Below are 17,996 nucleotides of genomic sequence, written 5' to 3'. Positions count from 1 at the left end.
TTAAACAACCTACGCTCACGTATACCCAACCACCTTCATAGATTTCTCTAACTCTACCTAACATCTTTATTTGAAGCAATGTGACATGAACATGTGGAACCAAACAACTCATTGAAAGACACACAAGAGTGTCTCTCTCTCTCTCTCTCTCTCTCTCTCTCTCTCTCTCTCTCTCTCCTTTTAAATCTCCATTCCACAAATGATTGGCATTTTCTTCCTCTCCATTAATTCCCTTGTCTTCAACTTTCTCCCAAAGACTCATCATCTTCAAACTCTTCAATCCCTAGGGTTAACCCATTTTTTTTTTAACTCTTCAACTTTTGGGGTTAAACTCATCATCTTCAAACTTTTCAAGCAAATCTATATGCAGGATATGTTTGAATAGAACATTTTTGATGAAATGCCAAAGAGGATTATGAGTTCTTTAACATCATTGATGGATTTCAATTTTGTTTTATCAATTGTGGATTTTAGAAAATTGAATGGAAGGAATATGAGTTATGCATAATTTTCAAACTCTTTAATTAGAATTTAGGAATTTTGACCTCTTTCATTTGTAATTAATTAACCTCAAGAATTTTTACAATTCTTTTAGAGAAACAAACACTAAAGCTAAAATTAACTTTAACCATAAACTTTCAAAAATTGAACTTATGAGAGTTCAACCTTTGAAAGTCCAACTCTCATCATGAATTCTCAGTTACCAAACACACCCTTAATTTTTTTTCTCTTTCAAATTAGTACTAATCAAAATTTTGGATTAAACTTTTTACCCTATTCTTTAACCTTAAGATTCTATCTACTTGGACCTTCAAACCACAAGAATAAGATTGTATTTTAAATGAAGACGATGATGAAATTTTTACTGAAAAATCAAGAGTCTTCTACAAGAAAGTTAGGTGATTGTTGAAAATGAATTGAAAATGTGATTCGATAAATTAAAAGTAATTTACGATAAAGATGAGGGCATTAAGATCATTTTCTTAGTAATCAAGGACATATCATTAATTTGAAAATATAAGAGTATCTCAAATTAATATTCACTAAAACAATGAGTTTGAAACATAAAAACCATTTTCTTCAAATTATTGAGGAGAAGTTTCGAGATATGGTGTGGGTCCTATCCATTTGGATTCATTAAATGTCTATAAATGGAAAATAATTCATTGACTTTTTAAATTAAAATATTTTTGGTAATTGAGAATATTCTATTTAGAAGGTGGAAACGTGCCACGTTTCACTTTCTTTTATTTATTTATCCCATGCGAGTCATGTGCTGATCCACGTGGCAGTTTCTTCTATGAAGAATTAGAGAGTTTCTAATGTAGTTGGACACAAAAGTTTCCAACGGCTTAAACCAAAGCTAGAACGAGAACAAACTTGTGCGAGAATCCTAAAAGTTTATGTCCTTGTTTCTAAAAAACTATTATTACCACACCAAAATTTTCTAATACTATCTCAAGATGTGTGCTAATCTTTTTATAATGCCACCCAATTTTAACTTGTCAAAGATTCTTAGATACTTAAGTTAGATTCATAACTATATCATTAACATATTCCTCCTATTTATAGGTTTAGTCCTATTGAGTCTTAGTTTAATAGTTTCTTCAAGACAAATGTTCTCTATTTCGACTTGTCTGATTCCTAAGATAAAGAATTGTGTTCCCATCGAATTGAAACAAAATGTCAATGGTTTTAGTAAATCAAAGTCATCGTTTAATAACTATTTCACTGCTTTGGACATATCTCATGAAATGTTATACATAACACACGAGAATCACTTAAATCTTGTATTGTACGTGTGAAACAATAGAAGAAATTACCCCATTTATAGTCAACAATATGCCGCCCTAGGTGATGTGATCATGCCAATATGTCCAAGGCGTATTTCATATTATTACCCATGCACTAAGGAATTGTTGTCTTGTTCCTATATTTCATTTAGTGTAGAGCTAACTCTAGAGAAATCTAAAGATTTACATTCCACTATTTCTAGGTAAATTTATAAATACAGGTACAAGATTTGAACCTAAAGCTTTCAAGTCAGACATCTAATGATTCGACCAATTCCTTTGCCGAGAATATAAGATCATGACAACCTAAAACACTTTGCCCATGTAGTTAAAGGCCCTCTTGAGCGTTGATAGTTGGATCCAAGGGTTGGTATAGGTTAATTTAAATTTTTGTGCATGTCTCTAATTAATGATAAAGACTCAAGTCAAAGGGGGAGACTCAAAATATTCAAAATGTCATGACTTCTTTCAAATTCTTCAAATCAATAGGGGCTTTTTGAATAAGAAATCTCATTGATGGTTGTTCTTCGCATGTGATTCATGAAAGTAGCTTACATGTCCTATCCCTAGAAAATGAGAAGGATTTTAATGTTCATATGTGGTCAACCTAGAAAAAGGAAGAGAGGACATTTGAATTAAACAAATACAAAGAAGTATAAAGTGTATTGCTCATTCTTGACCCAAAAGTTAGGATAGAAGGCTATTCTCACACGTTTCTACATTTTTTTGGTCGGTTTGAGGAAATTAATAAATGATGAGATTAAAAAAAGAGGTTTGGCCACTCTTCAACTTTTTATTTTATGTTCTTTCAATTATTTTTGTTTCTGAGTTTTATATAATTTTTTTCTTAGCTTAATCATGTCTTATCGTGAATAGTCGACAATTAAATTATAGGAATGCTGACTTTCAAAATCTTATGAGTTATTAGTATTCTTCATAATTTTGATTTTTAAAATTTATCATTTAAATATATTTATAATTTTATCTTTTAATATAAATAAATAAGGATGTTTAGATCATCGTACAATAGTATTTTTTTTATCGATAAACTTGTTTTTAATGAAATTAGTAACTTGGTATTGATTTACCCTTGTATCTAGAATGAGTATCTCAAGGTTTGTTTATTTTGGAGGGAAATCAATCTTTATCCTCACGATTCATAGGAATTTAAAATGAACCAATATTGTTGTTAAAATAACTATTAATGAGTTGTGTAAATGAAAGATAAACATAGGAAAATTATGTGAATAACTACATTAGGGAACATGTTGGATTGAGTTGATTTTTTGTGAGGATGATCTCTATGGCGAAGAGATCATCATCACCAGAAATCAGTTGAATTTGAAATTTCTAAGTCCATCATAAGCGATTTATAAATTTTTGATAAAAAATTGACAGTTCACAATTCTAAATCACTTGTGATGGACTTAAAAGTTTAGATTCGATTGATTTTTAATGAGAATGAATTCTCACCATAGATATCATCATCGTAAAAACTCAGCTTAATCCGAAATTTTTAAGCCACATAGGACGTATGTGTTGGCTCCTTAATGCCACCCTATATATAATTCCAATAGACAGTGGATCGGGCCCATCTAGATTTTGTCTTGTCCAAAGATTAATCTCGAAGAACGTGCAATGCCAATAAATAAGGTGATTGTTATTGATTCACACTATAGTAATTGATTTATTTTTTTATTCATAAATACATACATCACTAAATAAATTAATATAATATTTTTTATTTATAAGTCAAAATAGATTTTGTGAATCTTTATTGCATTAGATTGAAAGTGCCATATTACATTTCGAGGGAAGTGTATCAAATTTTTTATATTAATGGGAATAGTAAATTGTCTTCTATATTGATAAAAGTCTGGTAGCCTCGTAGGCTGTGTCTCTAATGACGTGTCAGTCTCCTGGCCATTCCCATAAAATATAAAAGATTTTTTATGAATACGTGGCAAAAAGTGATTTGTGGTCGAGTTGAGGATATGGTGCTGGGTTGATGGGGACAGGTGTGCCCGCAATAATAGGTGATGGGTCTTAATTATTTGGATTAGTTGAACTTTCCATAATTGGAAGTTGTAGTCCTGTAAAAGGTTACCGTATTCAGAAAGATTCTGTCTAGACGGACGGACGATTAACGCTTTATTTTCTTTATTTGACTACTGAGACAACGTAAGGTGCCGTTATATTTATTATGTCCGTTATACATGTCACTGATAACCACGTGTCATTTTCTTTTGGGAGAATGACTCATCCGAAAGGAAATGCTGGAATGACTCAGGGTATTTAATGTGATTCTCACAAATTTGACGTGGGATGTGCACATAACCATAGATATGTTTTCTTGTGATACGTGTAAAAATCATTTACGGTTATGTATGCATCTCCACGTCAGAATTGTGAGAATCACAATAAATCCTATGTCACCCCAGCACGACTCCAAACGAAAAATGTTGGACTGACACAGGGTATTTACTGCAATTCTCACAAGTTTGACGTGGGATGTGCGCATAACCATAGATGTGTTTCCTTGAGATATGTGTAAAAATCATCTACGATTATGTATGCATCTCCACGTCAGAATTGTGAGAATCATAATAAATCCTATGTCATGCCAGCACGACTCCAGAAGAACTCTTTATCGCATAGCCCCCTAATAAAGAATTCAGATCATTTAAATCTCACTTAATAAAATATTAGATAATTTATAATCTTTTGAAGATTTTTTAAAGAAAAATACCCTTTTAACAATTTTCAAAATTGTTTGATATAAAACTTTGGCTAATTTATTTAGTTGTTAATATTTATGTGAAAAATAAAAATAAAAATTCTATTTATTAAAAACTAAATTCAATATAATTTATTTGACTCATTTGTGTTGACTTGCAAAAATTTTAATTGAATCAAATCGATGAACATTCAAGTCGAATTTTAAAATTATATTTTAATTATTTATTTCTTTTAATAAATATAATATACATAGACCAAATTAATTTCATGATTATCATACTCATCTCCATTATCATCATTGGTGTAGTCATTATCATCTAAATGATTTAAAGATTACTAATCTTGGTAAGTTAAACAAGTTTAAAAAAAAAAAATGATCTATAAGAGATGAGTATATGTAGTTTAAATATTCTCAAATAAACATGTTTCCTTAGACTTCAAAAATCATTGAAAGGGTTATTATGGTATTTTCGCTTCAAAAATCTTTTTTAGAATAATATTTGATACTTTGAGTATTAAAGAGTCCATTTTTTAGAATTGACTTTTTGGTACATGTTTTCAAAAAATAAGTCTTTGCAGTAATTGTCCCTTTTCTTTTTTAGGATAGTTATCATGTTTAGCGAAGTTTGACACAAAAGTATCTGATGACTTAACGAAAGTAAGAACTAATACGACTTTCTGTGAATCTTTTAATAGTCGTGATGAATGCACGTAGTAAATCATACGTGGTCTGTACACAGTTGACGTGGCAAGGGCACATAATCATAAATCTTTTTCTTCGAGATACACAAGGAAACATATCAGTTGTTCTGTGCACTTGCCACATCAACCTCATACATACCATGTATGATTTACCGAATGGATTCATCATTGTTCATATTATAAGCGTTTATCGTTTTGGCTCTTTATGAATTAATAAAAATAAAAATAAAAAACCCTGTAAAATTAGGTTTGCCCTTATTGAAAATCAACCTCCTTTTTTTATGAATTAATGGTGAAAATCTGATTTTATTCATATTTTGATTTCATAATTAAAGTTTCTATTGGTATTTTAAGAACTTAAAATTTCACCATTCATCAATAAAAAAGGGAAGTCCAAACCTAATACATGGTCGGGTTTTATTAAATTGGAAAATGTTAAAGTAACATTGAAATTGACATCATTTGTGAAATTGTTGGTGTGGATGTATCTATAGAACCATAGATGTTTTTCATCAAGACGTGAGTGAGAAGCATCTATGGTTCTGTGCACACTAATGTCCCAAACGATGTTAATTTCAATGTTACTCCAGCACGACTATATTAAATTAACTTAAAGTAAATAGTAATTTAGTCACACCCCTCTACGTCTGGTGAATATTTGAGACATCCGTATGTTTTCAAATTGATGATGTGTCCCTTGACTCTCGATCTTTAAGACCTAAGTATCCTCATCTTCAATCTTTAATTGGAGACCATTGATTTTTTTTATTCACTAAACCAAGCAATTTCAACTTCCTAGGTAAAATATTTTCCTCCAATATTCTTCAACATTAAGATTTTATACATTTTAACTATAATATGTTAAAAACAAAAAATGATTTTTGGGGTAATAGGAAATGATCGATTGAAGATGAGGTTGAAAAGACTAAAAAAATTTACCATAGAGATTGAAGAGCTTAAAGCTAATTGATTTTGATAAGAAAAATCAAAGATTTCTTTACCAAATTGAAGATGAGGGCATTTAAGTCATTTTCATAAGTATATAAGAGACAATCGAGTTCTAAGGATATGCCATCAATTGGAAAACTATGGGAAATATCAAATATGCATCAATTCTTGAGAGATTAGGCATCCAAAGTAAAATAAAGATCTTAAAGAAGATTTTTGTTCTAAGCATTTAAACAATAAATGTTTATCCAACCCAACACTTTGATGAATAAGTGTGATTAGCTATAGTTGACCTTTCTATGTGTAATTGTGAAGAAAAAAAAAATCATGATAAAGAATGTGCTAAAACATATGCCGTCAACGTGGCAAGGGCACAAAACCATAGATCTTTACTTTGAGATACACAAGGAAAAAGTTCTTCGGTTTTGTGCCCTTACCATGCTAGTTGCGTACAGACCACGTATGTTTTAGCGCGTTGTTTTATCAGTAGTAAATAAAAAAGCTCACATCAATTGTTGGATACCAATGATCAAATTGATTTTTTATGTCTGACACTCATTATCTGATCCTATAATAATCTGGGATTTTCATATTGAGTTAGATTGATTGGGATTGATTTTCTTAAGTTTCTATGGTTTCTTAGTTTTTAATAAAAATTATAAGCATAAAATTGTTGATGAATATGGTATTTAATAATTTGTGAATCGGTGAGTAAAAGTAGAAGAATGGAGTTTAAGATTTATTTTGTCGAATAATTTTTAATTTTCTCCAATTACTAATGTAAATATATGAAAGATTGCTCTCTTATTAAGAACGATTTAGGGAGAGAGAGGATCTCTTTATCTGATTTTTCCAATTTTTCGTAAAGTTACCACACCCAAGGAGACAAGATTAGTGCTAATGCACAAGCTTTCCATGCCTCAACTCTTAGACAATCTCAATATTTTTCATCGCTAAAAGAGTTTTCGGGTAATGTTAGGAAAGTTTTTGTTGGTTACCTAATTGAGCTTCCATCCCCCTCGTGATATGTAAATTTACTTCTCTTGCTTGCTTAGCAAAATAACATAAAAAGATTATGTACAACACGAGGATACACAATCTATGAGCCACTCACATAATTTAGAAATCTCAAATCGCTCGTTGATTATTCTTTTTCCAAAGATTTGGGGTTGGCTGAATGATGCATATTCCTTCATCATTTTTTTTTCTAGAGTCACGTCTTCTGTTATTGAAAGTCAGTTCATATCCAATTTCACTTACACTATTTAGAAGTCAAACTATTGGTTCCTAGTGACGTTCATGTGGGAATCCAACTAGTAACACAAACCTAATAGACTCCTTTAAAGGAGTATGAATCTTAATACAAGTATGCTCCTAAATCTCTTACACAAGTATTGCTCTTTAACGATCAACGTTGAACATGTTTTTGGACTCTCCAATCTTTGACGACCAATTTTGGATTCAAAACTATGGAGGATGAAGCTTTATTTAATAAGAAAGAAATTGAACATTAATTGATATTTAATGATATCTATTAATAAATATTTTGATTTAAATGTAAACTATTATAAATAAAAAAAGTCAAACTCCAATAAAATTTATTTTATGAGAAAAGAAATATATTTTATAGGATATCAATTCATTTTTTTTTATATTTATTAAAACAAGTATTTTTCCTATTAAAATTTAAATGTATATTTCATTTTGACCATGATATTTTAATGTAAGAATCCAATTAGATCTAAAATTCTAATTCATACCCATTTTTTTTGTCTTTCACAGTGATCAGCTCGTGTCGTAAGGTGTTGAGTTAAGCCATGTAATAAGCGCAATCCTCATGTTTAATTGTCACAATTGAATTTGATTAAAGTTTGATGCAAAATTATCGAAGAAATTTGGAAAAAAGAAATAGGTTTCCTAGGGATCAAACATGATTCCTTTGATACATTAAAATTGGAAAACGTCTATTTGTAAATCCCTATGAAATATCCTTCAATCTCATTCAATCAATTGACCTTAATAAAATAAAATAAATTTTAATAATATAATATACATATATTATTGTAGACAGAATTAAAGAGGAAGAAAACCTATGTTGCCGACACCATACAACTAGAAAAAGACAATGATGATGATTGCATTATGAGTTTGACTAGAAAAGTTGATAGAGAGGCACACACCAATGAACCGTTGGTTTTTCTGAAATAAGTGGTTCAAATGTGGGACCAAGGGAATCTTATGTTTTTATTTTTTATTTTTTTATTTTTAATATATAAAATTTTTAAATATTTTATTTCTTCAAGAAAAAGTACTATAAAATCTTTAAAGAAAAGATTCTATAATGATCAAATCTCAAACTTCGTTTTTTTTTATTGCTAAGCTAATCTTAAATCTACATATTTAATATATCTTTTTTGTGTTAAAAAAAGATAACTTAGGAAAAAAATCTCATATTTTTTAATAAATGTGAATTGGTCTGACAGTGATCCAATCAATTTGACAAATTTTTAATCGACTCGTCCATCTGTTTCTTAACAAATTAAGTAGCAATTCTTTATGAGTCATGATAATCCCATTACCTCACGTGCCATACACCTAATCGACTCTTGTGACGTGACAAGTTTGAGAATCGTAGGTCTATATACCTCGAGATACATGCACTTATTTATGAGAAAGTACAATTTTTTTTCCCGAGACGCTCGTAAAGATAATTGCTCCCACAGAACTTTACGACACCCACATATTTTCAACTAATTACATGCTCCCATTTGTCCCCACTCCCTCACCTCTCTCCCCATTTGCCCCCACACCCTCCCCCTCCCCTTTAATATTTAGTTGATGACATTGCTTCTTGATTGGATCTTCTCATATATTAATTGGAAATGACTTAAATATCTTTTTTTTTTTTCAATTTTTAATAAAAAAATCTTTGAATTTCTCTCTAAAATCATTCATCTTTAAGTTCTTCAACTGTACAACTAACCATAATTTGCCCCCACTACAATAAAATCTTGACTCCACCTCTGCATGTGGGGTAGTCAGATTGTCACTATTCATGGTTTATATAAGGGTGTTACTTTTGATTATAGTTTGAACATCAATTTATGTTGTGGAGATTAAAGTTTCTCAAGTCGGTCAAGTATTTAAATAATTCTAATAAATTATATGGCAAAATGTATTGGTCAAAGGGTTATTAATATATATTGTAGATGGTAAAGCTCACAAGTCCTTTGGCCAAAACCAAGATTTCACTCTCAAACGACTAGACATGAAATTTGGGGAAAAAAATTATTCTCATAATTCTTTTAATAATGAAAAATTCTCATCTTATTCATAGAAAATCTTTCCTTAAACAAGTGTAATTGAGATATTTATAAGCTTATCATTAGTATAAATTGATTGTCATCTTATTTTACACACCCCAAGATAAAATTATGAAATTTACTAAAATATCCTTAAGCACACGTGAAATTGTATTGCTTGTATATGCATTGGTTGTCAACATGCGAGTTTGAGCCGAGCTTCATTGAACCCTAATTCGGATTGTACCTTAGACCAGCCCCATACCCTATCAGGCCTAAATTAGTTAAGCCCAAGCCTAGCTTAACAAGCTCATGATAGGCTTACATTAATTTTTTGTTAATATATATAAACATAAAATTTTTGAAGTTATTTGCGGTCATTTCACACTACTTTTCGTCAAACTAGAGTCCAATCTTGATCATAATAATAATAAAAAATGATTTCAATGAAGACAACTTTTTTTTTAATATATTTTAATTTTTGTTGTTATTATAAAATCATAATTCTAACTACATAATATACAAACATGTAATACTTTAGCACGTCAAATCAAATTGTGTTGGGGCACTATTAAGCCCCATCTTGATCATGACTTAATGGATTTGAAAATTTTGAACCCATTCACATAAATACGAATTTGCTATTAAGAAATTTTAGTGCTAAACTGAAGAATAAATTTTTTATTATTAATTTATCCATTGAAAAAAAAAAAACAATCAATAGGTAACGATCAATTTATCTATAAAAAATGTATATAATTTATAAAATAAAATAATAATATTTATTTATAATTTTATTAATATAAGGTTTCCATTCTCAATTTGGTTCGATTCTCTATAAGGTATGATTTAAGAATCGAATCAAATTGATTGATTCTATATTTCGTTAACGTGGAACTGAATCGAAATTCATTATAAATTAAATCAAATTAATCCAAAATTTTCAATTTGATTTAGTTTTTAATTTGAGTTGGATCAAGTTGCACACCTGGTATGAACCAAAATAGTTGTTAAAGGGGTAGTTTTGATAAATATAGGTAAGAGAGGACAGTAACAGACACATGGGTGAGAGAGTGCACATGTTTCTCGTTTTAGCAACGGCCCACGACACGTCCGATATTTTTATTTTTCCATAAAAGGACAAAAGTCTTGATACATCCACTCCTCGCCTTTCACCTCTTTATTCCTCTCATGCCTTTCGTCTCATATTCTTCTAAAAAAGGAAAAAAAAAATGAGAGAGAGAATCATCGTAAAAATCTTAAAAAGCACGCAATTAATTCAACGTGCCGGTCAGCCTCGGGCAGCCATCTGAGGCCCAGCTGGAGCATTTCGGGCAGCAACGACGTGTTCACGAGGAAACATTAAAAAAAATGAATTAAAATAAGAAGGGTAAAATCGTCATTTCGAAAATAATATACTGACTAAAAAAATAAATCACGTTTATAATGTGAGTGATGGATGATATGTAAATGAGTTACAGTTTGGCCCAAAGAGGAAAGTCCGAGGATCTTGACCGTAGGTTAAATATTATTGTTTGTGAGAATCAAAGATGGAGATGTGAATGGAAGGAAGTGGTCCCATCGATATCGTTGAGTCTATTTATGGCAGAATCAATTATTATTTAAATCATGATTGATTAGGTGGCTAGGATGTCTTTATTTATGTGGGACCACTGATTGGACGGTTTGGGCCTACTATTGTATTAAATAGTTTTGTTTTTTGTGTTAAATTCTACCTAAAACGTTTCCTATTGAGGTATGAAAAAACAAATGTACTTAAAAATTATTTTGACCTCCATTATAAATGAGGTATTCTTAAAATGTCTCCATGAATATGAAAAATTATACATACATCCTTTAGATATTTATGTATCATTTAATATAAATCTAGATAGTTCTATTGCCACACCAACATTTGCTAACATGATTATATTCAAATTCAAGTATTTTTTTTTTAGAGTTCATGAAAGTAAAATTAAGATTTTTATTTTTATTTTCGATGTCAATATTTTTTATTTGCAAATGATATAATATTGGCTAATAATTTACAGAAGGGCTAAACTTAAATTTAAAAACATGAAAGGATATTTAAGAAATTTAGAGCTTTTGTATTGGGTTGTTTAGACTGAAGGACCACTTATCTTTACGACATCACATATGCGTGACACCTAAAAAATAATTAGGTATGAACATGATTGTAAATAAAGTGCAAAAATTTTAAGTACTCCAAAGTAAGTCATGCTAGACTGTTGGTCAACACATTTTATATCTGAAAGTTTTAAGTCTTCGACAAGGCAAAAATTTGTTCAACGACTTCGTTTGGACTAACGTGATAGTCCATGTAATCAAAATAAGGATCTCGATTCAAATTTTATATAATTTTTTCTTTTTTTTTTTCAAAAAATACTTTTTACTGTATATTAAAATAAAGTAATGGACCTGGTAAGTGAGGGAACGCCCTCGTGGATGACCCCGAGGAAATATTGCTCATATTGGGTATCGAACACATAACCTATGGCCTTGACTCATTCGATCCCCCAAATCAGATGTAAATCTAGACGTCGCGATTATTAGAAGATATGCTTATTAAATTAAATAATTTTTTTTATAAGTCATGATTAGACCAATCATATGTTTAAGGAGCTAAAACTTGGCCTATAATAAACAAAAACCCTATGACTAGCATGGCAGACATGACAACGTTAAACTAAAGACATAAAAGTAATTTTAGGCTAGTTTAAGTCGTATAGCTAGAAATAGGTTCTAGAAAAGAAAATTAATTTATAGTTTAGGGATACATTTTTAATAAATCCCACTAATGAGGGAGGTACGGCAAAGCCCACTATTTTTTCTTTATATATATTGGACAAACAATGCAACAAAGTAATCACCTTTAAACGACGTTTGACGGATAGACTCAAACATAAGGCTGAGATTTTTCTACTAGTTTCTTAGATAGCACTAGTGGGAATCCCTAGAAATTTCGTTTGGGAATTTTTTATTATTTATAAATATTATCTTTATAATAAGCAGCTAATCCTAGTAGAGTAGAAAATAGAAAGCCAGACTCTCTCTCTCTTTCTCTCTCTGAGAGAGAAATTATTTTAAGGCTTTAAGTTTCTGATCTTCTGATCTCAACTTGATTCGTTCTTGATTTTATTCTACAACTTCGTTAATCTTCTGGTTTTGTTTGTAGTTCTTCTTTGAGAATTTTTTTTTTTTCTTTTTTTTCCTTAATTTCGATCAGATCTTCGGAAATCGACATGCGTTGTAACAGAGAGATCAAGAAGATCACAGAAGAAACTATTTCTGCAAATCGAACCACAAATGCTGTATAAAAACCTAAAACTTCTCTGAATCTTCTTTCTTTAGCTTCTAGAATCATCTTTTTGTAAGGAATTAGGGGAGAAATGGTGTTCGATCTTAATGTTGTTGTTGAATCGGCCGATACTACTTGCAAAGAAGATGAGATGATGATGGAGAAGATTCCAGAAGGTTCTAGAAGTAGCCAAATGGATGAATCAGGAACTTCGAATTCTTCAGTCGTTAATGTCGAAGCTTTCAACAATGGCGGACTCGAGGACTCTTGCTCTACTCGAACAAAGCGAAGCAATGGTGGCGATCTCTATGCGATCGATTTCGGAATCTTGAAGAACAACAACGTGAATGAGAATGAGAAGCAGATTCTGCAATCGGGTTTTGTTACAGAGCAACTTTTTCCATCTTCAGCTTCTTCATCATCGCAACCGCGCTGGAGTGAATTGGATCTCTCGTTTGGGAAGGGACACGTGGGTGTGCTGCCGGACGTAATGGTCTTCCAGCAGCAGCAGAAGAAGGTGAGCAAGAGTCGTCGAGGGCCGAGATCACGAAGCTCTCAGTATCGAGGAGTTACGTTTTATCGAAGAACTGGTAGATGGGAATCGCATATTTGGTTAGTTATCGCAAATTCTACTCAAATATTTCTCTTAATTTTGTAGATTTTGATTTTTGAACCAATTTTTTGGTTTTCTTGAACAGGGATTGTGGTAAACAGGTTTATTTGGGTAAGTAGTTAATCTCTGTGTTTGATTTCTGAAGGTTAATTTTGTTAATTTTCACCAATTTTTTAATAATGTTTCTGATGATGTTGGCTTTTTGGAAATTGAAGGTGGATTTGACACAGCTCATGCTGCTGCTAGGTAAAATTAAATTAAAATAAAATAAATAATAAATCTATGTTTTATTTTTTGTTAAATCTGTTATTGTTTGTGGTGAATTTTTCTTAATTTGGGTTTCCCGATCGCAGGGCATACGATCGAGCTGCTATTAAGTTCAGGGGAGTTGAGGCCGACATCAATTTTAATCTCAGCGATTATCTTGAAGACATGAAACAGGTGAGGTAGGGTAGTTGTTTTGTTTCTAATTGAGGTCTAGCCGTCTAGCTCATTTCGATGGGGTTTTTGTTTGGTTGTTTATCCTCATTTGATCGATTTTCAGATGGGGAACTTGACCAAGGAAGAATTCGTACACATTTTACGTCGCCATAGTACTGGTTTCTCAAGGGGAAGTTCGAGATACAGAGGTGTGACTCTTCACAAATGCGGTAGATGGGAAGCGCGTATGGGCCAATTCCTTGGCAAGAAGTAAATATTTCATAACTGAATTTACAATCAAGATGTAAACAAGTAGCCATTAAGTCTGAAGTTTAATTCGATAACCTCGAAAATGAGTTTCGAAAACTTCTCACAGAGTTGTTATTTTTAAGATATTGGGAACTCAGTTTTCATTGATGAATAGATGATGCTTACTTGCAGATATATATATCTTGGACTATTCAACAGTGAAGTAGAAGCTGCAAGGTCATTCATCATGAATTTTACCCTCCTAGATTCTATATTTTGTAACCTAACATTAAAGGGCTTGTATCTAACATGAATCTCTGTTTTGGTATTTTGGATAACAGGGCTTATGACAAGGCAGCTATCAAATGTAATGGAAGGGAAGCAGTCACCAATTTTGAGCCGAGTACATATGAAGGGGAGATAATTCTTGAACCTGAAAATGGAGGTATTATTTGATATATAAGTTCTCCTATTATCTTTAATGTATTAGTATCTATGCAATCGAACAAAACCCTCTTATCTAAAACTGATTTATGAAAATTTTGTTGATTCTGTTATTTAGACACCTCCCACAATCTTGATCTGAATTTGAGGATTTCTCCCCCTTCTATTACCGATGGCCCGAAGGGGAGCAACAATGTGAGGAGCTTCCAATTTCACAGTGACACTTTCAACATGCATGATTCTAAGACAGCAAAGGTAATATTCAAAAATTACTTAAGATCTTTCTACATCATTTGATATTTCGAAATAACAAGTGTCAAATCATTCCACTGTAAATATTATCACTTAATGTAACTTGTTGAGAAATTAGCTTAAAGTTTTAGCTGTAGTTAAAAACTCAAGGATGTTGAACCATAACTAGCTTTAGCCGTTTCTCTACATGCAAGTGTACTTAAATTGGATTGAACCGCTCATTCAGTATGTTTTTATCTAAAAATCTATCGATAATCTAGGCCGTCTGTTCTGTTCTTACATGAGGGGAATCCTTTGGTGACAGTGGGTGTACAACTTCCCCATGGCCTAATAACGACATCTGAGTACCCTCCAATGTATACCCAGTCTCCCAATTGTGAGAGTTTTTCTTTTGGATTTATCTGTACTATTTTTAATTTCTTCCTGGAGGAAGTAAAATGCAATTGTTGCTCAACCTGTCTGCCCTAGCTTATAGAAGTTAAGAACCATGTAACACATTTGAGTTTACTGCTTACAGTTTATACTATGCAAGTGTCTCTGAAATCAAAATCGATTCCCTATTTCAGAAAGATAAAAAGGAAATTATAATACTTTCCTTCGCATTTCATCACACTTTTGTTATAACTTTGATCAACTATATTTTGATTTGCCACAATAGCCTTCCCCCAGCAGTTTAAACCTCATCCTAGCAATCTTCACTCAAGTAATATACTTTTTATGTTATTATTTATTTATTTTCTTCTGTTTCTTTTTTGGCTATTGTGGATCTGTAGATTTTTTTTTTTTTTTTTTTCAAATCGGATGGGAAATCACATTTTTTGGATTCTACTGAGGTTACAAGTATTATTTTGATTATGACTTGTTTATTGAACACTTGATCTATAATACTTCTATGAAACAAAATCTTGTTTAGTTATGGCCTGCTAGTTGGAAAGTCTATATCTGATGATTTACTTGACCACTAGAAACTAATTTTGTTTTCGTTTTCCTTTTTTATAGCAAGAAAATCCAATCGAGAAGAGGGTTGAAATTGGTTCGTCAGGACTCTCGAACTTGGCATGGAAAATGCATGATCAAAGTGGCAGCGGTTCTACCCCAATGTCATTGTTCTCTACCGCAGCATCATCAGGATTCTCTTCGTCAATTACCACCTCTTCATCAGCTGCCCTTCCTCCTCCACTACAATACTCTTCCAATACAACCACAACCACCCACCATCGCCATTACAACACCACCTCTCAATGCAACCATTACAGGAGCTGAAATCACCACCAAAAACAACCAATTAAGTTGGTCTTTTGATCCATCCATCTTTCTCTGTCATATATGTTTATATGAAGAGCTGGTATATACTTCACATATTATCATCCATTATACAACACTCTAATTCTACTAAAAGAGATTATTTTAGTTTCTATGGTTCTCTTGATGCTCCTTTTCAATGTTTATTTCTTGCGGAGATAGAGATATTTACGAAAAAATGATCAACTTTTGATGAATCACTGTTCATTCTAATTAACAAGACGTGAACGATAACAAATTCAAAGGTTTTTAAAGTGACTATTTCACAGGTTTAATGTGACTAATTGGAAATAGTTACTTTAAACTGCGAAATAGTCACACTTCAAAACTGCTGAATTTGTTACCGTGCTGAATTTTTTTAAACGAAAACAAGCACATTTTGGTAATTAAAATGAACGATTAGCTGAAATCGTAAATAACTCCTTTTCAGCTCACGAAATGGTAATTCACCCTTTATTTATTTATCATCACTCACTCAGTTCCTTTTTTAAGGAAAAAAAAAAAAAAAATAGAGATTACTACAAGCTTTTAAAAGCGTCCCTATCTCCCTGTCTATCCTCTTGGCTTCTCAATTTTGTTCCTGGGACCAATATTGTCTCCCAAACAGTATTAAACATGGGGTGAGGGATTTGGTACTCCCCAGCCATAGTTTTAAAACTCATGGAGTCGACTCGACTCAAAACATGGATGAGTCCAATTCATGGTGACTTAGCTCCCAAACTCAATGGGACCCACTTGTCGAGTCAACTTTCCAACTTTGCCGAGTTATCATGAAATGAATTGAGTTGGGTCGAAAACTGGACCGAATTATTCAATGATATTTAATATTTGTATGGAAAACAAAAAATGAATATTTTAATTTAGTTTTAAATGAGCAAATGGAACTAAGATATAATTTTGTTTTGTTTCATTATATTATCCAAAGGAACGTGAATTGAGATACTAAAAGTAGATATAATGTAATTAAAATAATAAAAAATAATAATTCTGAAAAAAATTTAAGATTTCGCGGATGAACTTCCAATTGCAAAAGTAGTCGAAATCTGAGTTCGTAAATTGACAATAGTTTTAAAACTCAGAACAAATGTCCAGTTAGTCAAATTGAGTATGACTTGCAAGTTGACTTTGATGGGTTAAATAAAAGGGTGAAGTACCAAAGTTTAGTATTTTCAAAATATTGTTAATGTTGACAAAATCATCACGTAATATTGACAATTTGAGAAAATTTTGTCAACATTACATAGTAGTTGAGTCAACATTAACATTTCAAAAATATCGAAAACTTGGTTAATTATTTAAGAATTTACCCTAAATAAAATTTAAAATAATTTTTATTTTTCACAACACTATTAAAATATATTTGTATAACTTGGTCAAGATTCTTATCCAACTCGGTGCATTTTAAAGTTGACTTAGTGGGGTTTATGAGTTGACTCCATTATTTTTTTTTTTTTTTTACTTCGAGAGTAGGTTCGAATGAGTTTGGGGCCAAACCACCATGAAATCGAATCAAGCTTAGTCGACTTGATCGAGCTTTAAGTCCATTCAGATGGATTTCATTAATTACTACGTAACTAACAAGATGATTCCACACGCAACAAGCTATTGCTATGTAAATTTCACGTATTCATGTGATTTCATCACAGTAATCAAATGATTCTTGAAATCATGTGATATTTGTTAATCAAATAAAAATAATAAACAATCCTACATGGCATATCTTAAACCACTTAATACTGAATTATTAATTCACCAATTTTTCCAATCTTCCATTAGTGCATCCATGTCCATCCCAAGCTTCATCGATGGCTTGAGAATCTATCGACTCACCTTTTCTCACAATTCTCTTTTTTTTCTTTTTTTTTTTTCACGAGTTTATTCATTTTTTTTTAGTTTTTTTTAATAAAAAGGTG

At 31.3% G+C, this 17,996-nt stretch overlaps 1 protein-coding gene across 1 annotated transcript; it reads left to right on the top strand.

Annotated features, from left to right (window-relative positions):
• Positions 1–12,525: 12,525 nt before the first annotated feature.
• LOC147399858 (APETALA2-like protein 1) lies at positions 12,526–16,196 on the top strand. The gene is made up of 9 exons (XM_086445397.1): positions 12,526–13,415; positions 13,502–13,527; positions 13,632–13,662; positions 13,770–13,857; positions 13,961–14,106; positions 14,278–14,322; positions 14,427–14,530; positions 14,648–14,784; positions 15,781–16,196. Exons 1-9 carry the CDS (start codon positions 12,895–12,897, stop codon positions 16,042–16,044), a joined length of 1,362 nt encoding a protein of 453 aa, XP_086301523.1. The 5' UTR covers positions 12,526–12,894; the 3' UTR covers positions 16,045–16,196.
• Positions 16,197–17,996: the final 1,800 nt, after the last annotated feature.

Source organism: Akebia trifoliata, chromosome 6 (genome assembly GCF_017979445.1).
Source record: "Akebia trifoliata isolate Shusen 1 chromosome 6, ASM1797944v1, whole genome shotgun sequence".
Taxonomy (NCBI): Eukaryota; Viridiplantae; Streptophyta; class Magnoliopsida; order Ranunculales; family Lardizabalaceae; genus Akebia; species Akebia trifoliata.
Note: the sequence above shows the minus strand (reverse complement) of the source record. Positions and strands in the feature narration are given on the sequence as shown.

Excerpts from the sequence above, each read along its gene's own strand:
- LOC147399858 (XM_086445397.1), top strand. The coding sequence starts at position 12,895 with ATGGTGTTCGATCTTAATGTTGTTGTTGAATCGGCCGATACTACTTGC. Across the intron at positions 13,528-13,631 it reads TGGTAAACAGGTTTATTTGG|GTGGATTTGACACAGCTCAT; the intron begins GTAAGTAGTTAA and ends TGGAAATTGAAG. Across the intron at positions 13,858-13,960 it reads ATCTTGAAGACATGAAACAG|ATGGGGAACTTGACCAAGGA; the intron begins GTGAGGTAGGGT and ends ATCGATTTTCAG.